Genomic DNA, 26081 nt, shown 5'->3' with positions numbered 1-26081 from the left:
AGGCTCCCTTTACCTGGGGCCTCCAGTCAACAAGGACCCTGAAGAAATCATGTTAAACTGGAAATCAGCGTGTGAGCCTGAGGCATCGGAGAGAGAGAGTAAGTAAAGGTGCCCAATGTCATACACATTCTCACAGTAAAAAAAAAAAATCATGATCTTGTCACACGTAATTTTTTAAAAGAGGAGTGAGAGACAAAATTGGGAGTTGTGTACATCTCTTATAACCTATCAAAAAAACACTTTAAATACAGACTTGTTCTATATAAGTATTAGATAAATATACATCTAAATGCATATTTTAACTCTTTCTTCTTCACAATGAATCTGAAGCAGCCAACAAGAAGATTCACAATAAATTTAAAAATCATAACCAGGAAAAATATAAAATAGGAATATGAAATAAGAGGAAAATAAAGTAAGCAGACATATATCCTATAGGGTCCTAAACAGTTACTAAAATTGAGCTGTAAATTTAGGTCTGAGCATCCTCTTGCCAAAGGAAAATGGAAAAAAATGACTAGGTACAAAATTCACAATGGCCATGAGAAAAAGAGAATATTACCACCTCAGGAGAAACAAAATATTTTCTGTTAGCATAAAAGCAATAAGAAATCAGAAGACCTAAGTGGGACTTCTCACCGGGGAAACTATATAACAGAGCAGACAATGTCTCAGCAATTCCTCCATAGTAAATGTCACAGAGTATTCCACACAACAGTTTCTCACAGAGTTATTCAATCAAGCTGAAAAACAGTTCAGGGAAGGCAATCTGTGCAGGACTGAGGCAATGAGATAGGAATATACGGCTCTCCAATGGGCCAGCTTGATCTAGTAATAAATCCCAGAATATCTACATGAACAAAGAGACAGCATTCTCTTTAAATTATTCTCCAACCGAAACCAACTTAAGAAGTAGGATTATGCAACAGTTTCCTGACTCTTTTCAGTTCAGAAGTTCTGAGAAAGTTTTCAGGGGCTTTTTATTATTATGTAAATGGTACTTCAGTCCACTGGCACTGTGCTCTTAGGTGTAGCACTTATGTGCCAATCTTTCGTCCTTCTCCAAGGAGAAATAGGCATTAAAAGGCAGAGAAAAGGTAGGCTGCATTACTTTAAAAAATTATGGCTTTTTGCTTTTACATTAGGAGGTTCTACTACACACACTTTCTATTATATAACTAATGTTAGAGAAAATTTATGAATTCACACCCATAATGATTTCTTAACTAATTTAAAAGGCAATGAGTGAAAGGCATGTACCTAAGAATATGACATTCCAAAAATGGACATTAAACAGTCCTTGAACAGGTAGAAATTAATATCAATTATGAACAGCGTAGGTTGAACACAGGAGTTCACTGAAAAAAAAAAACTGACGTATAGTAAGAAATGGGGCCTGTTAGGTCTGGAAAGAAATGTAAAATCTATGTAAATTTAGCTGAGCTTAACTAAGGTGTAATTTTTTTCTATGTATTCATATTGATGCACTCTCATAAGCATATTCACAGGAATCCTCAGTAAGGTACAAAGTCGAATATTCAGAAAATGCCAATTAGGCCAAGTACATACCTGCATGCCAGTTTTTCCACTGCATAAGGAGTCAGATGAAATTTATCCTTCAAAAAAGAGTCTCTAGTTGTGTGTGAAGACAACATAAATATCGTTGTGCTTTAACTTAAACTCTCTATAGAATCACAAGAAGTTACGACTGTAACATGAACCAAAGGAGGAAAAAATAAGGACCATTTGATACTAATTAAAAAACAGGGGATTAGAAAAAAGATGGCTGTGGGAAATAGGGAACAGTTGTTCTCCCAACATGGACCTCTCACCCTGCTGATTCTGTGGTTTTTAAAACTACAAAAGTGAAAACTGGAAAAATGACAACAAAATTACTACCAACAGATAAACAGAACATTCTCTATGGTTTTTAAAATAATTTCTAAATTGGAGATAGAAAACTAAATTTGCTAAGCAAAAAGCCAGCATTTCCACATTTTAGTTCCTCCTTCTAAACACATACAATAAACACACATATTGGATCTAATGTAGCTCCATCCAATGCAATTACAGGTTCCCATTCTTTGAATCTAATTGCAATCAATTGCAATGAATCAACAGATGAGGCAGGTGATTAAAGTCACATAACTTTAACAAACTAAGATTGCTAAAGTTAAATAAATATCACTGTGGTCACTTTAAGCTACCTAGCTTCATCAAGCAGAGCTACAAAAGCAGCAGGTTAGCAGGTTTCTGGCAAGGAATAATTGGTGCTGAGCAACAGACTGTGTACATGAGCAGAAACATTGCATAAAACTCACATTGCTGGCTTACCCACACCATATGTGCATTTTGGATGGAAACAGGGGCAGCTCTCATACACCTCACATAGTTTGGCCTTTTCTGGCTAGGATGAATAAACACTATGTTTCAGTGTGCTAGTTAACCCCAATGGAAAACAAGAAAATACTAGAATTATGACCTCTCAATTCTAATTTTTTTCCAGCAAAACTGAAACTAGGACAAAGACATAGTGGTAACAAAAACATACAAATTTGAAGTTATGGAAAATATCTTTACAAATACTGATAAGCATGCCTCAAGTTAATTCATCTTGCCAATGTTTTGAGCTATCAACAACCCGCAGTAATCTGACTGTCAAATATAAAAGTAAAAAGTTTATAGATTTAAAGAAATAACAAAGTATTTTAATTGTTCTTTACCAGTGGCCAAATTTATCATTTTCCCAAACAGACTTTGTAAGCAAGAGCAAGGACCGTGAAAGTGGTTTTTGCAGTCTGACAAGTTACCTCCAAGGACTTTTGCACAATTCCTTCCTAACAAGCATGAAAGCCTGATTAATCAATACCTAAAATCTTCATTATGCAGCAGATTCTCCCCCTCCCCCCTCTCTTCATCCCCCAATCAAAGCAGCAGTATAAAGGCTGGCGTTTGGTGGCAAAATTCCAATTCACTTTCCAAAGAGGTAAAGAGCCAGGACTTCTGGGGAGGAAAAGATCTCAGACACTGCATCTAATCCCCCTACTTCACTGACTAAGAGTTGAAGTTGAAGAGAAGCTTAGCAACTTGTCCTAGATCAAACACTTGGTGAGCAGAGGAATCCAGCAAAAATGTACTTTCTACTATATTATATGGTCCAGTAATTCAAGTGAAAATAAAGATTGGAGAGATGCACTCTACAAAATCTTTTTCCCAAAAGGTATCTTGCATAGCAGGATAAATACATCAAAGAATTAAATTTACCATTTGAATGATATAAACAGTGCAATAATCCAACTGTGCTTCATTTCCCAGTAAATCACAAATTTGAAATGGTTCTATATTAGGAGAAACAAAAAACAAAAATCCTTGCACTCATCTTGGATAAAATTATATTCTCATAAACTAACTGTTATAAAGGGAGAAATTAATATCTTCAAACTAAGAGTCTCAGAGTCATAGATATAGAGGAAAAAGCAAGATTTGTAGACAAATACACGTTCAAACCAGTAATCCACAACCTTTTGGGGGGAGGGGGAATATGACTTTATAACTGATACAGTGACACTGACAGGTAGATCAATGAGAACAGTCTGGGCCACGTGATTTCCAATGATATGTGAAGAATAAACTCCAAGTCACCTCACTCTTCTCCCTGCTGGAAAGTCCCCTAGGTGAGAGGACAGATGTTTTGACAAACCATGATCAGATGTGATGCTCTGTGATCAACTAATTAAGAGGTCTTAAACTTAAATAAACCAAGGCAGGAAAGTACCTAAATATCTCCTAAACATCATCCTCAGTAGACTGTGCCATCATTTTTACTGCCATCCAAAATAGTTCTTCTGTTAATAAGCAATATCCTCACCATCAGACTTACTATCATTTAAAATATAAGATATACTCATTATAGACAAATAGGAAAATCCGAACACTGGACAGTATGATTTAACCTATTTATCTATCATTCCAAAGGCAACTACTGTTAATGTTTTTATGTATTACATCATCTTTTTCTGCACAGTTTTTATATAGCAATAATCATACTGTAAATATAATTTTGTACCTCAAATCTTCTAACTGAAATTATGAAACCAAGAGTCTTCATATTTTATTGAAAACTAATCATAAATTTCACTTATGAAAACTAAAAAATATTCCATTAAGTGGATTGCCATCTTTCTGCACATACAACTTCTTGTGGATTTAAAAGATTATTGTCTCAGAATAGAATCCTAAAAGTGGAATTACTGTCAAAATATATTAACATCTTTATGGCTCTTGATACTTGCCAAAATGCTTACCAAAAATGGTTGTACCAATTTAAACTGCCTTCAATAGCAATTCCCATTATACCTGTATTTGGACTATGAATATCTTGTGAGAATTAACAGTTTCATAATCATCTTTATACCCCCCATGAGGCAGGAGATAGATGGGCCCCAGGCTGAACAGTTTCTCCCCTGTGGACAGAAACTCTGCAATAGCAGAAACTCCATAAAAGCAGGATGATGGAGGAGGCTGGGCCCTGCCCAGATAAAAGACCAAATATTCCTCATTCTCGAAGTCAAGGAGACCCCCCCCCCGACTACACATGCGCAGAAAGGCCCCTTGGAGGTCAAAAAGGGAGGGGGCACCACCCCATAGTAAGTGATGTCAACTACCCATAGGCCTCTTCGCTAGAATCCTTCTTGGCTAAGAGATGCGCATGCACACAGGGAAGGACCCTGAGATATAACAAATACGGACTCAGAACCAGGCAAAGCAAGATGATCGGTCAAAGGAAACCCGGAAGAAATGCCCCATAAATGTGATTCAAACTACCACGAGGGCGCGACTCTCTCTCTGAGCCCGCCCGTGTGTCTATCCACACGTACTGTACTCTTTTTCCTCCTAATAAACACTTTACTTGCTTCACTACTTTCCGTCTCTATGTGGAAAGTCGCTTCTACACAGCTGACGGGCCAGGGCCTTGTCACCGGCCACTAGTCCCTGGTAGTCTGGTGGCTAGGATTCAGCGCTCTCACTGTCGCTGCCCAACCTCAATCTCTGGCTGGAAACTGGAATCCTGCTTCAAGCTGCCATAGGCTGAGGCCACCCGAGATCACCCATACTTTAAATTTATAAACTTATAATACCATAATTATACTAAAAAATTCTTAAAACCGAAATCCTGACACCCAGTGGATGAATGTTTGCTATTCTTGAAACTATTCTTGAGAATCACTTGAGTCTCTTTTTTCCTATACCACCCAACCTCAATTCTTTTCTACACACAAGTAGGTCTTTAATAGGATAATCTTATACCCCCTTTTAAGGAGTGGTAACCAAAGTCTACATCATATGGAATTTACAAAGTTCAAGGATATTCTCATTCATTTTAATGACTATATAAAAGAAAAGAACAAGGAAATTCATCCCTACTGAGTCTGAAGGCTCCTATAGCTTTGTTGAAAGACATAAAGGAAGTACAAAAACACATTAAAAGAAAAGTGAACATTTCATTCATATGTATTCATTCTATATCTTTTACAAAAAATCAATTTTTGTTCCCTAAATCACTCATCTATGAATTTCACATGTAACTCAACAATTTACAAATATGCAAATAAGAAATTACAAATACTGTGTACTAGATTGAGATGTGTGCTTCAAATGACATGAATAAACAAAGTCCCCCATATCTTTACTGTACTTTCCAGGGATTCTAATATTATGCACTTAACAATCTTAGCAAACACTTTGTTGTTGTTGCTACTACCTTACTGTTTTTGCAACTGCTATTAAATTTCCTAGTACAAATTGGCTGTAAGATTATTTTAGATCTTCATTAAAAAATTTATATTAAATACGCAATAAGCTACTTTGGTTAACAGAAGTTGGGAGATTATTAGTGTCACAGTTTATTATAAGTAACTTTTGTGTCTTCTGTCAGTATAACCACAGTATCTCAATACCACCAGCTGATAATAATCTTTATAAATCCTACTTTGCAGCTATACCATCTGTTAGTGATTATTTTATACGTCTCCATATGCATATGTGAATTAGTTGTCACTCAAAACAAATATACAAATGGAATTGTGGTTTTGTCGGGAGTTTTTTATTGGCTTGTTTTTGTATTTTGTTATCTTTAGGCTAGTGAACTAAATAAATAAACATATTCCTCTATCTTTGAGACCAAAAATAAATGCAAATTTCAGTTATACAAATACAAACTTCCAGTTATAAGTCATGAGAATGTAATGTACAGCATGGGGAATACAGTCAATAACACTGTATTAACTTTGTATAGTGACAGATGGTTAACTAGACTTATTGTGGTGATCATTTTGCAATGCATACAAATGTTGAATCACTATGTTGTACACATGAAACTAATATAATATTGTATGTCAAATATATTTCAATAAAATAAAGAGGCTAACAAAAATGCAAATTTAAAAATACTTTTTTAGTACAAATAAAAGAAATTTAAGTTCAACAAACAATCTAAAAGTATCTGCTAAAACTGGTTAAAATTAATAGTCACCAAAATTGGATATAATTATATTAAAAAACTGATATTTCCATATTCATAGCTCTCAAAGTGCACCTACAAACCAAAAAGCAATAGGTCCACTAGTAAATTAGTAGCTAATATGGTTCCAGTTTTCACCATATAAAATTAGACTGAAGATTAGAAAAGAATGACTACTTACTTACTTAACTTGTAATGTTAATTCCCTGAAGAGATGAATCATAATGACAAAAATTCAAAACCAGGCCCCCTATTAATCTGTGGGTTTATCCCCCTGAGCTGTAAATAACCAGGCTCCTACAGTAGCAGAAAGCAATAAGTAGTTGTAATGTCATTACAACTCACTACCAAAATTTACCCAGAAAGGCAACAAGAAAAAAAGAAGGAACAGAAGGAGGAAGATAAACTTCCAATTGGATAATTAGTTCTAAATTATCACTTTTTCCCCAAGTACTAGAGTCTAATGACTTTAATAAGCCCAAACACAGTTTACAGGAGCTTTATACACTACATACCAAAAACATGGTGAATTCTGTTAAGAGTTACCAATGGCAATTAAAACATAAGATGAAAGCACAACCCGGGAGAAACCACATTTGATGACTAAATAGTTCATTGTTTCCTTAAGTTACCCTATTTTAGGTAATGATACTTTAGGATCATATACAGGGAAAGCTAAGGTACAAACAGTAGTACATAATTAAAGTCATCATTAATAGAAACCCTGAAATATTTAGAGAGGGGGATTAAAGAAGAGAAAAACGTACTTGAGAAATTATGATTTCCTGGAATGAATGCTATATTATTTTCAGTTTCTTGAAGTAAAAAGTCCCACTAATTACTTACACAAAAAAATATGCTGCTTTTCATAGTCTTTTGTTTATTAAAATAAGTTATACTCCAACTTTGTAAAATTTAACTTATTTGATGCCCAAACCAGATCTCCTTTTTTTCAAATTATATTTCATCTAGATGTTAGAATTTCCTTGATGTCTGTGAGACAGTTGTACTTGGAGAGGCAACACAGTTTTGAGGTATACTTGGGCTATATAAAGTGTAAGGGAAAACATCACAGACTACTTAACAAAATATATATATACATTTTTAACATGTTTATTGGAGTATAACTGCTTTACAATGGTGTGTTAGTTTCTGCTGTATAACAAAGTGAATCAGCTATACGTATACATATATCCCCATATCCCCTCCCTCTTGCATCTCCCTCCCACCCTCCCTATTCCACCCCTCTAGGTGGTCACAAAGCACCGAGCTGATCTCCCTGTGCTATGAGGCTGCTTCCCACTAGCTATCTATAACAAAATATTTTAACTGCCATTAAAACTACAGTATATATGTATAACTGATTCACTTTGTTATAAAGCAGAAACTAACACACCATTGTAAAGCAATTATACTCCAATAAAGATGTTAAAAACAAACAAAAAAATACTACAGTATAGCACAGGCCAGGTTTCATTCATTTTTTAAAATATTTTATTACCTGTCATTGAGATCCATGTGTGGAAAGTAGTTTCATACCATGATTTGCTTCTGTATGTCTAAAATGTTCTTAATGAGGGATTTCATTTCACAGGAATTTATATTAATCATATAAAATTAATTGTATAAATAGTAAAAAAATTTTTTTCATGGTTCAAAGCTCACCTAATACATGAAGCCTTGCTTGATTCTCCCTAATGATATTTCTTCCTCCACTAAAGTCTCAGTTATCTTTGTAGTTATGGAATTTAAGAAACTTATTTATTCCACTTTATATTATAATGACATGTGGAGTTTTCTAATTTTCATGAATAGATTGAGAATGTCAGCTTCTATAAGTTAGAATCACGGAGTCTTACATATCTTCATATCCTCTCCGCCCCATGTCCATGTCCAACAATTCCTCGAAAATAGTAGGCAATCTACATGTTTATCTGAATTCACCAAAAAAACTTTTTGGGGATACTAAAATCTACCTTCTCCAAAAGGTCTTTAGAAAAACAACTTATGTTTTGGTAATTAAGAGTGTTATTTTGAAGCTCTATGGAACCCACACTAACTGACCAAATATGTTTTCGTTATAAATAATGTTTCAACATTTGTTGTATAGCCATTAAAAATGAAAATAATGAGACTTTCCTATTAGGTACAATAGGTACAACGTTTTAATCAGATGTATGTCTTTCAAAATATCAACTGAAATCATTATACTTTGCCTTGCTAATGTATTGAGTGTCAAAAATAATCTAAATTAACAGATTTTTTTTTTACGGGTAACTCCTAAGAAATAAAAGAAAAACATTTTTTTTACAGTGAGAAAAAAATAACTGTGTGTTGATAATGTAAGATGGAAAACAGAACTAAATGAAGAGATTTACTCATAAGACAGCATTTGCAGAAGACCACTTATTATTCATGTATCCATCTAGAAATCATTGACTGGGCACCTATGTCACACCATGTGTGTCTGTGCGGAGGCTGTAAAGGTAAAGAAGGTGGAGTCTCCACCTTCCAGGAACTCACACTATAGGGAAGTCATAAAAGGCAACACAAGTAGTAAAAGGACGCTGGGGTTATCTCTGGCTGGGACAGCAGGGAAATGAGTTCACAACGAAGGTGACACTTGAACAGGGTTTTGGGTTTAAGCTTTATTCTGTAGATTTCAAGGCATTTGCGGGCCTGAACTAAAAACAAAACAAAACAAAAAACCCCCTGCTGTTCTTTTTCGGAAAGGGATTTGGGAAAGAAGCTGCTTGTCTAATAACAGTCAAGTGGACAGATGAGGATGGAGTATGAGGAACCAGATTTGGAAGATATCTGAATCAAGAAGAACATCAACATCAAGAATCAACAGGACTTGATGATAGATTTGATAAAGGGGGGCGGAGAACAATGAGTCAAATGACATTTTTAGGCCTTTAATTTGCCAAGACACATGATGACATTCAATGAAATCTAGATTATCAGTTAACAGCTGTTTATTGAGCACCTTCTATGTTCCAGGCATTATTCTAGACCCACAGTCTATTTTCACTGTAGTCAGGAGAGTCAGTCAGACAGTAAACCAGTGGATAATCTGAAATAGTGATAACCTTGATGGAGAATATAAAACAGGGTTACGTGAGAGTGACTGGGGGAAGAGACACTTCAGCTGAGGTCCTCACGAAGACTGGCACTTGAACTAAGACCTGAATGATAAGGAGGCAGGCAAGTGAGGCTCCAGTAAAGAAGGGGTAGCAAATGAAAAGGCTGAGATAGGAAAGAGCTTAACATCATCAAGGGACAGAAAGGCAGCTGGTGGATGGGGATGGGGTTTGGGGTATGAAGAGAAATGAAGTCTGAGAGCACATGCAGCTCCTTATAGCCCATTGTAAGGAGCTTAGCAGTGATTCCAGTTACAGTGGGCAGCCAGCATGTTTGAAGCCAAGGAGTGATGTGATCTGATTCAATTTCTGCGGGCTGTGAGGAGAACGGACTTAAGGGGGAAGAATGGAGGCAGAGAGTCTGGGCGAAAGTGGTGGCTTAAATTCCTAGCAATGCCCATGTTGAGAAGGGGTCAGAGTCCGGATATAGAGGGAGAGGTGATAGGACTTACGGGTGGAACTGCATGTAGACTGTGAGGGAAAGAAAGGAACCAGGGGTACCTCAAGGGGTGTGATTCTAAACCACTATATAAAGGGTGGTGTTATTAAACAGTGATGGTGAAAACTTGAGCAGAGAGAAGCTTCAGGGTGGTGGGGTCAGAAATCAATAGTTCTTCTTTGCTCAAGTAAAGGCTGAACTGTTTAGAAACTTGTAAGTGAAATGGCAGGTAGACAGCTGGATACAGTCTACAGCTTTGGGGAGAGGTCTATGTGGAGATATACTCTGGGAGTCATCAGACTCTTCAAAGAATTGAAAACCATGAGACTAGATAAGACTCATCTTGACCCATCAAGGTAGATTATGCGGGGGAAGGGGTAGGAAACATGAAGCGATGTTTGTGGTTTTAGATTTTTAAAGCAAGGAATAATAAATTCCATTTTGGATACTTAAGGTGGGGATAAGTGATTAGTTGGCTTTTCTGTGGTGAATCACACTAGCCTCTAAAAGTATTTTAGTATTACCCTCTTGTACTGTGACTTAACCCTGTCATCTCATTTGGAGTCTCCCTATTTCATTTCTGCTACATCAGTAAGCTCTCTGAGAGCAAACAGTGTCTACCCAATCCCCAGCAACTATTCAGAGAGAAGGCACTTTTATCTGTTATACCATGAGTATAAAAATCCAGTCTTAATGGTTAAGAATTGATTGTATAGTGGAGAGACTAGGAAGTAGCACAATAATGAGCTAGTTTCAAATCTCTGAAGATCTATTCTCAAAAGTTTCTTTCCTTCAAAATTAATCTTGGAATTCTTCCTATCAATAAATCGACTTTGAAAAATAATTGAGTTCCGCAGACATTTCCACTGGATCACATACCTAACTAAGCAGTTAAATTCAAGTAATCACGGATGATTTCTAAACCATCTTGGTGGTTCTTTCCTAAAGCTCAAATATATCAACCTTTATTTCCTATCAAAGATGCTACTTATGTTCAGTACACAATAAATATTTGAATAAATAAAAGAGATCAAGATGCTTCAACATATAGACAGGAAATTCTTCTTTGTCCTTGTATCTTTTTTTTCAGTACTATATACTCAGCCCCTTGCACAGTGCATTGAATACAGTCAGTGCTTAATAAATATTTGTTGCATGCATTAATAAAAAAAAACAATGCACAGTTTTATGGGAAAGATGGCTCTTTTCTTCTTCTACATCAATTTAGTTCCCATGTAACTTCTTTAAATGTTTTTCTCTTGATTATAAAATATTTACTCACTGTGGAAAATATAAATACAAAAAAATCTCTCTTAAGATGAACATTACTCTCTATAACTCATGATTGTATTTATTCATTCATTTAACAAATATTTTTGACTTCCTGTTCTGTGCTAGGCTTTGCGGATATGGTGATGAATCAAACAGGCCAGGTTCCCTTATGTCACTCCAGTTGTATGCAATACCCTCACGTTCTACATGTAGAATATACGTAGAGGTGTGTCACCACATAGAAGGTTTCAAAACCCATGGATATCTCTTCCACTCTAATAGTTAGCATTCCCCCAAAGTCTTAAAAATGACTATTTCAGTGATTAAATAAGGTTAGTATGTTTCTACACAGAATATGAAAGTATGTGAACTACACTTTCAAGTACCCGCAAAGAGCAAATAATTTTCTCAGGTGGAAAAGAACAAAAGCCTTAGTCTTTTTACCAAACAATGTCAAGGAGTGTACTTTGATGGTGGAAATGCTAATGTAAGACAGTTCTGAATAAGTTATTTTCAAACCTTTCTCTATAGGTTCATATATTACCTATTTATTCAAATGTAATAGAAAACAATCTCTCAAGTAAAAATAATTCAAATGTTTTAACTTCAGTGTTCTATTCCTCTATTTCCAACAGAGAGTTTCCATTACCAGCACTGGGAAAAGCTTAGCACTTAGGAAGTCACTCCTGCCTGCCATACCCTGATTTTCAGCAGATCACCTGTTCTCCTGATACCTAGGCACCTATTTGCATAGCAAGAGTGGAAGTTACTATTTATCCTCAGAGGTATACATAATCACATTGACTTATTCGGTTTTACACCAAAAGGACTCATTGAGTTTCACTTACCTCCAAAGTCTCATTGCCTTCTATGCCTGAAGTTTTGCCTCTTGCTGCCACTCTTTGCTCATGAGCTGTATCTCCTATGAAGCAAAAGAAAAAAATAAAACTTTAGCATACCACTGAGGCCAAACTGTCTACTATTTATCTGAAATATCTTTTGTATGTTTTACATTGTGGAAGCAATTACTATTTCCTTTGTTACAAAGTAAATAAGTTAATATTTAAGAACAGTAATTTTATAAAGGTCACAGAAATCATCCGTAAATACACAGATATACAATCTAAACCAGAAATGTATCCTGCTTTATATAGGTTTACTCTGGAAAAATCAAGTGAATTTATATTTTGTAAATCAAGTCATATTTCAAATAAACTAGGAAAACTTATAATTTGAAGATAAAGCAAATTATTTTCAAACATTAAAAGTCTTAAAAAAAATTCTTTATAATATGAATAACTGTCCTTCAAATTTGTTTTCTAATAAGGTTTACTCTTTATAAGTGTTTATTTGTGTCTCTGTGGATTTGCCTCAGAGTAGATATATATGTTTCCATGTAGTAATTAACCATATGTCAAACAATGTTTACAGCAGGAAAGAACAATGAACAAATTCATAAATTAGCATTCAGTTAATAGTTTGATTCCTAAAGGTGGTGCCTGGGAGGGTTATATTATTTAAACAAAGTTGGTGACTAGGCTGCGTCTAAGGACATAGGACAGACAGAAATACAGTTAGGTAAGTACAGGCATAATTTAATGTATTCGTGTCCTATTATAATGTATTAACTAATAATCTGTGATTAACACATGGTAGGTAAAGAAATAATCAGCGTACTTCTTAAAAGCATAATGAGAGGTTAATTTAGTAATTTGTAAACTGCTCTTCCCATAAAATTAAGCCAGCTCAGGAATGTCTACAACAGGGAAGATTACAAAATTCATATATTATGACTTGGCTGACGCTAAAGGTTAGGAATTTGTTAACATAGGGAAGGTCACAGTCTTCACTGGAGGTAACAAAGTATGAAAGTCTGGGCTGGGCTTAACTTTTCCATAGTGAAACATAAAAGTTTAGTTTACCAATGGCTATAGTCAAGAAAGGGCCCTGTGAAAATTTTAAAGAATTAAATAAAATTCTGTTGAATTCTAAAACCATAAAGCAAGAATTAAGTTGGTAGTTTACTTACTTAAAAGATAAAGGAAATCCCCCAAATGTTTAAAATCCAAGCACATCATGCATATTCCAGCCTACAAGTGGTGTTCTCAGCTAAGTACGGCATTATTACTATTGGGCGGAACCCAGCCCATAGTAGGAGGCGTTCCATAAATACTAGCTGAGTAAATTAGTGAACTTCTATTTATAGTTTCTGGTCTATAAAACTGTGATAATACTAAATGGTATGTAATAAAAGCTTTATTTGAGCATACAGTTAGTGTTTTTCCTCTAAAACACATTTGTGAAACTTAAAAGGCAAATTTATTAAATACCATTATGATGTATTGTTATTAGTGATCTGTACTTGGAGCATAACTTGTTAGATTTTAAAAACAGTTAATGATTTTTTAAAAGAATCATATTGAAACAAAAGCATTAGGAACTTTTAAATTACATCTATAGGATAATAGAGTTAATAGTTGTTAAGTGAAAAATTATGTCAACTTATGTTTATGACCCAGGATGTCAAACAACAATTTTGATTGATTTTTTAAAGTTACTGTTTAAACTGACCATTTATTTGCACATCAGGAAGAGTCTTATTTTCAGAAATCCCCCTTGTCTTTAAAGTTAGGGAAAAGCTAGCCAACCCCCAGTTCACAGATGGCAAAACCAATGCACAAGTTGTTTAGTTTGCCTGGGTAAAGGCAATGAGACCACTGAGACCACAACAGCATGAGCAGCCAAGGTAATGCAAGTCTCTGTATATTGAGGTCAGGTGTGTTTAATAACTCACATGCCTGAGGTTTATACGGAAGTATGTGGCTTCCAATATGAAAGGTCATTTACTCAAGAAAGATTTTTTTTCACCTTTTAAAATGATTATTGGGCCATCCCCTAGCCATACAAACACTATTTGGCTGAAATCATTCAGCACAAAGTCTGTGCTTCCTTTGCCAGTTTCTGATTCCAAGGTGTGTATCTGTATCACACTTTCTCCATTTCTCCCTACTGCTTGAATAACCAGAAAGGTTATCAGCCAGTGTTCTTGACATCACACAACACATCTGCCTGGAAGCAACTGTACAATCGCTATTTCCTGGAATGCCATATCTGGCGATGACTCAGGACAATAACTGATTACAAGGAAAAAATGCCATCTGCGAGATGATTCTCTATAAACAAAGGCACAAAATGAAAACTACACAAACAACAAACAGAAAAGAAGAGGTCACAGTGAAATATAACTTTTGAAGTTTTTTTCCTCCCACTGAAGAATTATTTGATCATGGTAAAAATTCAGTTATTTTCTCTAACTTGTTATAACCCACATGAAAGTTAGATACTTCAACAATAAATAAAGATGCATGTGATGAACGTGAAATAAGGTACTTTAGTTTTCAGACATCACTTAATTCTAATTTATGTGCTGTATAGATTCAAAAATTTCATTTGCAAGTCAGCTGTTTAAAAGGAAGGACAAAAACAACAAAACAGATGCAAACTATTACATGTAGAATGGATAAACAACAAGATTCTACTGCATAGCATAGGGAACTATATCCAATCTCCTGGGACAAACTATAATGGAAAAGAATACAAAAAAAGAATGTCTATATGTGTATAACTGAGTCACTTTGCTGTACAGCAGAGATTGGCACATTGTAAATCAACTATACTTCGATAAAAAATGAAAAGAAACAATAAAAATGTTCACAGTACTTACATTTCCTAATGTCTTGTTTAAAACACCACAATTGATTCTCACTACGGCGCAGCAAGACATCCTCCCCATTTCCCTCCTCCCCCAGTTTACGGTGAGCCTGATGGCAGAGGTGCCCAGGGACTCGCCTGAAGTCTCCCAGGAAGAAGTCAGCCACAGTGGGAGCAGAGCCGAGTCTCCTGACATATCTGGGGGAGACTGTGTGGCCTGGTGGAAGGTTCCAATGGATGGTGGCTGAGGTGGGGAGAATCAAGCCCCTAAACTGGGGATCAGTGGGAAGAAGAGCCCAGGGCTCCGAAAGCTGGTCCAACCCCACGGGCCCCCCTAACACTTCTCTCTACTCCATTTTTCTTCCATAGGCCCCATGGCTTATCTGGTCTCTTCCCTTTCCACTGATAATGCCAAATACTCCTGATCAGAACAAGCCTCTGTCCTTCCTTCTGGTCCTTCAAGGCACACACACGGTCCCCTTGATACTTTCCCATAAGTTTGAAAGGCTGGAAACAGTTTTATAAGAGGCAAAATCCCTCTTATACTACAGCTATGCAAGTTTCTTGGTTTAAAGTGTAGTTTTTATTTAGAGTGAGTAAACGAGAAAGGCCGTATATGCATACTAATGAAGCTCTTTTAGAATTTAAAGGACTGAAGTGAAATTCACCTGTATTTTAGATTAGTGGGGCTACATAGTAAACATTTTAGGCTTTGTGGGCCATATCGTCTCTGTTACAACTTCTCCACTCTATCATTGTAGCCAGGAGCAGCCATAGATAATATACAAACCAATGCATGCGGCTGTGTTCCAATAAAATTTTGTTTACAAAAACAAGTTGAGTCAGGCTGTAGTTTCCAGATCCCTGTTTTAGAGAATATATACACTCCACCTTTTCTAGGATAAAAAGCTGAATTATGGTACATAAGGAAATGAGAAAGGGACATCATTAGCATATGATCATGATCCCATTCTACTGGGTGAATCTGGTCGAGGGAGAGGAGAAAAGTGATGAAGAGTGAGCACCAGGTACAAGGGGAAGTGAAAAGAGCAGAAACCCTCAGTGATGGGAGGGGAACCTGAATGCCTGTTTGGATCACCCGGAGGAGATTTGTTTTGGGGAGGGGTGATGGGTGAGTAAGGGAGCACCTTCACTCCTTAGGCCTCCTTCAATGTGGAGGGAACTCTAGTAACATTCACCCCAGCCTCCGTCCACTCTCCAATCCCTGGGTTGGTGATCTGGAAAGACTCAGCTGCACATGGTTCTCCCCTCCCTCTTCTCGTGGGGAGGACCAGAGGGAACTGGGCTCTGTCTGCTCTGACCCTCCACAGGGGCCTCCTCCCACTTGGGGAAGCCTGCCCCAGCCCAGAAGATCCTGTAACAGGATGGAGTTCAATCTAATTCTGGGGTTCAGATTAGGAAACCCATCTGCTCCTTGATGGAAGCCACATTCTTCAACACTAGCTTTATAGGCAATAAAGATGAGAATTTGGTCTCCATCTGTTTTTTGGGTTTTTTTTTTGTTTTTTTTTTTTTTACTAAATTGGCCAGATCTTATCTGGGTAAGAAGGGTGTTATTATTGGAATGCCCTAGAGTCCAACAAGACTGGGAATGGGCTGGTATGGACAGAATTGGAGCCTGCCTACATATGAAAAGCTGTGAATACAGAAATCTGTTTTCTTTCTTTTATTGGAGAGGAATTATCTAGAACTTCATATCTGAGAATGCAGTCTACAAAACACTAGTTTCAAGGGGTTTGCATGGAAAAAATATTTCTGTGGTCAAAAGTATGAGAAAAAGCTACAGAATGCATTCCCTTCCAACTGATTTCCAATGCACTGTAACATATTAAAGGCTCTGAGAAACTCTACAGTAAAGAAACTAAAAAAAATTTTTTCCCAATGTTTTTGACTATAAAGCCACTTTATTCATTGGATACCTATTAAACATCTTGCAGAGTGACACACTATGGGAAATGTTGATAGAACATTTCTGAAGTTAAAACTGAATATGAAATATATTATTTTTACCAGACTTTTAAGAAGACTCTCAACATTGCCAAATGTGTTATTTAGCTCTTGAACATTCATTTTATACAATGTTAACTCACACTTATTTTCCTTTAGATGATTCTTTTCACAACTCCCTGTTAATTCATTTAATTGTATTTGGGGCAGACTTGCAGAATGGACTGCATTCTACTACATGATTCTGATTCCAGAATAGCTGATAATCTGCAGAGGAGAAAAGGATAGCCAGACACCTTGAAGACACAGGAGAAAGCCCCAGTGCTCAGAAATATCTCCCCCACAAATTCTACCAATTAGAGATTCATTAGGGTTAATGAGCTCCTCTTTTAAAATGCAAATACCCTCTGGGAGTGTTGGCTTGTTAGTCATTCACCAAGTGAAGTAGTGGAAAGAACAGTGGAATGGCCCCTCCATTAACTCCTTTTCATTCTTCAGTCACACACTCATTATCCAAGGCGGCCTGGCACTGTGGCAAGAGAATGGCTTTGGAAACGATAGAACAAAACCCAAATCCTTTACCAAATCCATGACCTTGTGCAAGTTACTTAACTTCTCAGAGCCTCAATTTCCTCATCTGAAAAATGGGAAACATGATACATAATAAAGCTATTATACAGATTAAATGAGAAAACATGTTAAACACTAATTGCAGAGAAGAAGGGAGAGAAGCTGGGGCAAGACAAACATTTGGTCAGGTGTTGGTGTCAATTGCTGCTCTGCTGTTGTGAGTAGCGGTCACCATGATCTTCAGCATAGCAGAGGTGAAAGAAGACGCCCTCTCCCGCTATCTCATTTAGTGCCCGTGGCAGTGTTGTGAGGTAGGCTTTGTTATATCCTTTTAAGAATGGCAGACCTGGTGTTGGAATCCAAGTCTGCCGACAATGCCAAATCATCACATGCTACCATGCAGCTTCCCATTACTCATCAAAACCTGAGTGAAGTTATCCAACTCAGTTTCACACGCTTTACATTTAAGTCTCCTCCAGTTCAGTTTCATTTTCCCTTCCACTTTTTCTAATACTGTGCACTTGCTTCCCGTTTTCCACTATAATGAAGAAAGGAGGGATAAAGAGAAAGCAAAAGTACTAATTGCTGAAGACATGCCCTGCCCAGGAGCCTGCTGCTGTCAGGCCAGGATTCTGAAGACAACTGTGACCCCACAAGAAAATAAGCCAAGAACAGGAACACCTAAGCCATAGAGGGAGGAGTGCAGTTAGCAAACAAATGGAGGAAAAGGTTCAAGCTGACTAGGAATGAAAGAAAAACAAATTAAAATGGCACCAAGAACATATTAAATTAGCATACCAAAATGATTACACCCAAATTCGTTAAGGATACTTACAACTAACACACTGGCATCATTCTGATAATGAAGTGAATACTCAGTAAACATCTGTTGATTCAACTGTATGTGGGAGGGGGACAATGAGAAAGATAATTCTACACACACACTCACTAAGGGCTCATAAAAAGTTGTTAAAACATGAAGAAAAATTAAAATTAAGGGTTCAGTAAAACAGGCAATGTATTTTATAAGACATCAGTGTGGATTTTAATTTTAACACGTATTTATATACAACTTTTAGGCATCATGTTAGATTTCAACATTATGACTGCTATTAAAAATCATACAGCTAAAACTTTGCTTACTGCATTGAAAGCTTAGGGTCACACTGGATACTTAAAGGCACTGACTCACAGAAGTAAGAATACCAGCAAATCCAACTGAAGTCAGACTCACTGATCAGTCGTCCTGGCCTGCTCTTAAATAACTTGTCCTAGGATTCCACAGATTTCTTTAGTTCTGAGTCTTGTCACTTTGTAGCTATGAGTAAAAATTTTTCTGGAAGATTTTAAGCAATCTAAAAACATCAATTAAGTATTTAACACTATGTTAAACAGTTAAGCCCAGGCATTCTTTTAGGCTGGAAGACTAGAAACTCAAAAGGCCAAATTAACTTTGTACTTGTACATTTGTACAATATTGTATCACGCTGTACAAATATGCATTCAAAGGTTTTTTGTTAATAGCTTTCTTAAATCAGAGTAAATTTACATACTGCAAGAGTACGTTGGGCTGATCATTTCTGACCCTGAATCCCAAAATGATGCTGAAAGAAAGCTCTACACAAAGGGCGGCTCTGAGCAGTCCTCGGACAGGTTCTATAGGCCCTGTTGCAAACAAACAGGACTGACACGAAAAGGATTTTCAGTGTGTATGGTTTGAAACATAAATCTGTAAATAGAAAAAAAAAAAAAAAAAAGGCTCACTCTACCAGTTTATCTGGTATCCTGAAACAAAGACTCAAATGTTCTGCCTGTTGTAGGTGAAGATGATGGCATTGATCCATCACCAATAATGCAACCTAGGCTGGAGATCACTGGCATCAAGTCACTCACACTCAAGAGTGTCCCGTCTCCTTTGCAACCAACAGAATAAGCCTGTAGAATTACTTGTTGGTGTCAGGAGTTCTGCTCAGTCAGTTTTCCACATAGAAAAATAAGTGACCCCATGAGAGCAAATGTGTGTTTCAACCTATAGCATCAGTTGGTCTAATCAGAGATATTAGGTAGGTAAGCTGTCAATCGCTTGAAACTGAGTTCTTACATTGATCAAAGAGTTGTAGTGTAACAGAAAACTGCAAAGAAAATTTCTAGCAGAAACAATAAAAGCAGTACATGAAACATTACAATCAGCTTCACGTTCTTTCATTCATTCAACAAATATTTGTTAAATACCTATTTATGTGCCATATTATCATGCTGGGCACCATGCGAACTATAGCAATACCATTCCTGCCCTCACAGCATTTACATTCTAGAGGGGATTTCAGCCAAGAAAACGGAAATCACAAAAACTGGTTGTAAAAATTAGCCAAAAACTGAAAATTATGGGAGTACCAAATCAACTAAGGAATAGAAATCTGAAAGAAGCACACTGTGGAAAAAGTGGCCAGCTGTAACAAAAACAAGCTTCATATTAGGGCTTTTCTTCCCTCCAGGTCCTTTCATTAAAAATAAAGTATGTATCAGTCAGTATCATTACTTTTAATGGAAGTGAAATATATAAACATGCTCTTGTATCACACAAAAGTTTGAAGAGAATATTTCTAAAAATACCAGTATTACTTGAAGAAAAGTTGATATTAAAAAAATGAATCACTTGCAAATCACAACTAGAAGCAAGGCCACACGTGGTGGATGTGATGAGGTGGCATGATGTGATTACTAGATGAAGACAACGAGTTTGCTTTCAAAATGCAAAAGAGGCTGGTTGGCTTTACTGAAGACGTCACACTTCTCATTTAGTTATACAATATAAGTGTGTGACATCACTGTCCTGAGGGTCACAATATGTCATATTTAAAATGCTTATATAAGACAAGAGATTTGGCCCCTTTAAGAACTCAGGTAAAACTAAACACCACAAGGTCTGAGGGAGAAAGTCCTAATCTGTTCGCTGGTCTACTAACTAGAAGCAGGTAAAGAGCAACAGTGAATCAGCAATTAGCCTCCTGAGGAGGAAGGACCCTGACTGGGCCTGGGTCAAAGTTGAGGATTGCGAACTCAGGCCTGACCATCCTTTGTTATATTTATGGAACTTTTAGTTGGGCTATAATATACAGACAGAATGGAAAAGAAAGTGGATCATGGGCTAGCCTGGGATGAATGTGCCTTAAGGGAAAGCAGGGGCTGAAAGTAGCAGAGAGCAGGACCTTCATATGCATCAGCAAGTAAATTATGAGACATCTCCTTGCCAGTGGGGCACTGCACCTCACATTTCAGTATGTGTAAAAATCACCTGAGGTGCAAATTCCTGCTTCTCACAGGAGATTCAGACTTGCGAAGTTTAGTGAAGGGCCTAAAAATCTAAAGTTTTAGTAAGCATTCCAGGAGATTCTAATGTAGTTGATTCACAAACAATACTTTGAGAAACACTGAGATAAGCTGACTGAGATAAGCTTACATGGCTGACAGATTATCATCTGCCTAATTTTGGGAATGACTGTCCCCTCCCTCCTTTTCTCCTTCCCTCTCACATTGTTTAAATATTTAGAGAGTACATACATATCCCTGTGCTAAAGTTGGGGACCAATAAATTCCCAAAAGAACTGAAAGCAGGGTCTTGAAGAAATATTTGCACACCATGTTCATAGCGGCATCTTTCATAAGAGTCAAAATGCGGAAGCAACCCAAGTGTCCATCAACAGATGAGTGGATAAACAAAATGTGGTACATGAATACATACAATGGAGTATTATTCAGCCTTTCAAGGAAGGAAATTCTGACATAATGCTACAACATGGATAAACCTTGAAGGCACTGTGTCAAGTAAAATGTCAGTCACAAAAAGATACATACTGTATGATTACTTTTACATGAATGCCTAGAATAGTCAAATTCATAGAGATAGAAAGTAGAATGGTGGTTGCCAGCGGCTGGAGGGAAGAGGAAGCAGAGAGCTGTTGTTTAATAGGTAGGTAGAGAGTTTGAGTTTTGCAATATCAGAGTTCTAGAGACTGACTTACAACATTGTGAATGTACTTAACAAAACTGAACTGTACATTTAAAAACGGTTAAGATGGTAAAACTTATGTGTATTTTACCATAATTAAATATAAAAATTTAAAAAATAAGATGTGCTATTCTCTATTTAGAGCAATAAAATGGTAGAAGTTAAAGGTAAGTCTACCGCTGGTCAATACTGTATTTTACAATTTATTTTAGTTTTGTTCTAATTAAGTGTTTACATACAGATGTTATAATTAGTATTTATTCCATATTTATGTTGTTATTTAAATACATATATATATTTAAAGAAAAAAAGAAAAACCAAGTGAAGCAAAATGTGTGTTTTCTTTCTTTCTGCTACAGAATTCATTATGGCCCAATAAAGGGCCTGGCTACAAGAAACAGTTTGAACACACTTTGGCCACTCTGTACTAGTACAATAATGTTGTTTCTGTCCATGTGTATCTGCAAACTTATTTGTATATACATTACCAGGTAACAAGGTAACAACACAGTGGTAACAACACTGAATATCAACATGCTATACTTTTTAAAAAAAAATCTCAACTGCTGGTCATAAAAATTGAAATTTTTGAATAACTTGAATCAAGAAATCTAAAATATAAAGTACTAGATAAACAGGTGAAGCACAATTATAGGTCATGCAAAACTTCAGTGCTAATATGCCTATGTTTTAAACATCTAATGCAAAACACCTAAACTTCCTCTTCGGAAGAGATATTTTTCAAGCCCCTTAAGCCTTGCTGTCACTAGGATGGGGCGGGGAGGTGGCTGACGATGAAATCCAGGCTTTGGGTGGACGAGATCAATATCAACAAATAAATTCTAAGGTCCCCACTGCTGGCTTGAATTTTTTTCCCACAGGAACCCCACGAAACCCGAGAAGTTAAGAGAAGGAAAAGAAGAGAGTAAGAGGGTAGGAGGCAGTGGACAAATCAGACTTGGAGAGCCCAACACTGGTAGATCCTAATCTGACAACGAGGGGACACTGACGTCAGGAGCTCCAAAATAGGTTGACAGCACAAAATTAGAAAGGTATAAGGGCAGAAACCCATTAAGAAGAAAGAAGTGCCCCGGTGAGGATGAGGAGGTGGCATGGCTAAAAAGTATGAGAATTTACTTGATGACAAGGTGAAAAGTGATGATGGCAAGAGCAAGGGTCACTCTTTGCCTGCAACACTCCTCAACCTAGACCTCAACCAGCCGATATGTACTCTATCTTCACATCTCACTACCTCACGACCCAGTAGAACCCATGCCCCCTTCACATGCTCCCATTTATTCTCATTCTCCAAAGCACTCCCCACATTCTCAGTCATTTAATTATTTGCACCTACTTGTTTAACAGTTGTTGTTTCCACTAGACTGTCAGCTCCACCAGGACAATGACGTGTTTATGTGCCACAATATCCCCAGCACCTAGTACAGTAGCTGGCACCCAGTACGTACATGGTAGGCCCTTATGAAATAGCTACTGTTTGACTGACACATTACAGCAAATGTGGCCTTGTCATGAGGAGGGTGGCACACGGTTTCAGAAATACAAGTTTCTGATGAAACTATGGGATAAATAAAGGAAGCTAAAGAGGATGCACTATGATTGGTAAAAGGAAATAAGTTTATTAATAGCACTTAGAAGTGGGTGAAAGGTAGAGGCTGAACAAAAAGGCTTACGGAGACATCAATAATCACAGCTCTATTGTAAAGTTTGGACAGGATTTCTGCAGAGAAGAGATTTTACCAGGTTCTATGTAGCTACAGTGAGTTTGAGAAAATTGCATGAAATATAAGAGGTGGCTAAGCTTCCAAAGGAATTCTGATAAAGTATTTTTATGTATCTTATTGTATTTAATGCTGTATTTTAAAGGTTACTACTGATACGTATTTGGCAAATTTTAAAATGCCTTCTTTAAAAAACATAGTACTGCATTAGAAATATGTACTAACATATTTGTGATATTTTTAAAATCCCTCTAAAAATAGTTTTCATGTTCAAAAAAATCTGCTCTTCTTTCAGTTTGTAAAGAAGAAATCATTAATTTCAAGCCTGGTTAAACAATAAAACCATTTGTCACTTTTAAGTTATGAAAACTGTATTATGTTTATGTACTTAAAAATTAAATTTCTAATTTATTACCACAAAATTCTACAGTACTGCTGAGTTTCATGAATTCGATATTCTTGAAATTAGAATTTGTTTACTAAATCCCTATTATATACTTATATCTTCATGACAGTGATTTCAAATAAATTCAGTAGTCTTCTAGGGGCTGGCTCAGTGAAATTAGAATTCATCCGGACACGTGCCTAATTGCAACATGTAAAACAAATTCCAATCTTCAATAACATTATTTTAAGGCTTAAAGAACTATGATAGAATAGACATGCAATCTATTAAAAGAACTTAATTCGGCTATTATGTCTTGATTTGATTCCAGTTTTTTCCTAATTATAAATTTTTTCCTCATTGATCTGTTTTTATCCTGTACCTAGAAAGAACACAAAATGTACACTTTTAAAATCTGACATTTAACCCCTGCCCACCTCCCTTTTCCCATCTCCTCTCCCCCTCTTGTTGATGGTGGTATCTGGTCTTAGATAGGTTGAAGGCACAGGGTTCCCTCCAAAAACCACTATTGATACCACTGCAAAAACAAGACAGCAACAAGACAATGTAGAGAGGTTGGCTTGCTTCCCTCTCTTCTAACTGCATGTTCAAAAATAAGCTTTTACTGATCTTCAACATCTGTCAGATGACTCATACATTGGTTTTTTTTTATATACATGTATACACACAATATTTCAAATTGAAAGCAACATCTCAATGGATCAAGACTATTAAGTGCTGTTGTCTATAACAGACGAGAAAATCTATAACTGTAAAAACGAAACATGCACATATTATTTAAAATGCACAGTGAAGAAAACCCATTGGTGTTGTGTTTTTCTTGTATGCCAGTAATTAAGCCACTACTGTTGGCACTGTTTGGTTTTCTATTTAAACACTGAAGGAGTGAAAGTATTTCCTATATTTATGAATTTACTATGAAAATCTTGGCAAAAAAAGAAAAAAAATGTCTGTCTAAAATGTGTGGGTGAAAACTGTTAATCAAGTGTGTTTCTACTTTTTTCCCCCCAAGTTGGACACCATCTGTAAACCCTAGCTTGCTTCAGGGGATTTCACTGTTATATAAAATCAGTAAAATTAAAATGGAGTAGTTGTATATATGCAACATTGTGTACAGAGGGGAGATGCGGAATAGTACTAAACATTTTTGTCTTCCTTTACCCTTTATCCCCTACCTAATATCTAGCCTACTTTTTTAAATTTCAAACTTCACGGCTCTCTGAATTGATAATTCCGATTTTCATATTGTTATTGGAAACCATATCTAATAAAGGTTTTAGTTATTCCCATGCACAGTATGGAGATTCTCGTTTGCTGAGGTTTTGTTTCAAGAAAACGTATTGGCATGTATTTGAGAACAAGTTTTATTGTCTCCTCTGTCATACAGTCCAAACTAATCTACGTTTATGGATTTTTGACTGAAATGAAAGACCTTAAGATTAAACTATATTTAATATTAAAAAAAAAAAAAGAAAAGACACACTATTAACCAAGCAGCTCTGTTATGTAAAGCTGTCTAAGAGTAGTTGCTTCATTCAAATCAACCTGTCTCAATCAAATTTATCCCCTTTCCCCACTAGCCACTTTGACCACCTCCAGACTTAATGAAGCAAACCTCCCTCCTGTGGCTATCATATTCCCCCTCTTCACCCTATAAAAAAGCACATCAACCCTAGTGAGAGCAAGGCCCCCAAAACCAGAGCATCTCAATCTAAGGAAAAAGCAAAACCTAGCTCTCCCCACCCGGCTTCTTGAGGGGGAAAATACTAAATGCTTACTTCTCTGTATGGTGTCAACTGATCTGTAGACCACGCATCTACCTACCCATCTCTTTGCAAAAGAAGTTGCGAAGAAAAGCATAAAAAGAATATAGTTTTTTGTTAAGCCTGATTTTAAGATTACAGCAAAGAGTGTGCTTAAGAAGTTGTTTCTCAGACTGGGAGACAGTATATAATAGTGGGATAAATAGCTGGGGGAACTTAGATTTAGGCCCTGAGTTCTCAAAACCGTAAATGGACCCATCCATATTCAAATATCAGTAGAAGACAAAAACATGATACTGTGGTCTGAATGTTTCCCCTCAAAATTCATATGTTGACATCCAAAGCCCCAAAGATGACGGTATTAGGAGGTGAGGCCTTTGGGAGGTGCTTAAGTCACAAGGGTGGAAACTTCAGGAATGAAAGAGACTCCACAGAGATCCCTAGCTCTTTTCACCATGTGAGGGCATGGCGAAAAGGCCTCGGCTCTGAACCAGGGAGAGGACCCTCACCAGAAAGCAACAATGCTGGTGATGTGATCTTG

At 36.6% G+C, this 26081-nt stretch overlaps 1 protein-coding gene across 1 annotated transcript in view; it reads right to left on the bottom strand.

The window, feature by feature from the left end:
- UMAD1 (UBAP1-MVB12-associated (UMA) domain containing 1) overlaps positions 1-26081 on the bottom strand; it is a 235057-nt gene that overhangs the window by 61889 nt on the left and 147087 nt on the right. Inside the window, exon 3 of the mRNA XM_059933907.1 lies at positions 12223-12296. Within this exon, the coding sequence (XP_059789890.1) occupies positions 12223-12296 (74 nt within the window). The remainder of the gene's footprint in view (positions 1-12222; positions 12297-26081) is intronic.

The sequence above is a fragment of the Balaenoptera ricei genome, chromosome 9 (genome assembly GCF_028023285.1).
Source record: "Balaenoptera ricei isolate mBalRic1 chromosome 9, mBalRic1.hap2, whole genome shotgun sequence".
In the NCBI taxonomy this organism is placed as follows: domain Eukaryota; kingdom Metazoa; phylum Chordata; class Mammalia; order Artiodactyla; family Balaenopteridae; genus Balaenoptera; species Balaenoptera ricei.
This window is presented reverse-complemented; position numbering and strand designations above follow the sequence as displayed.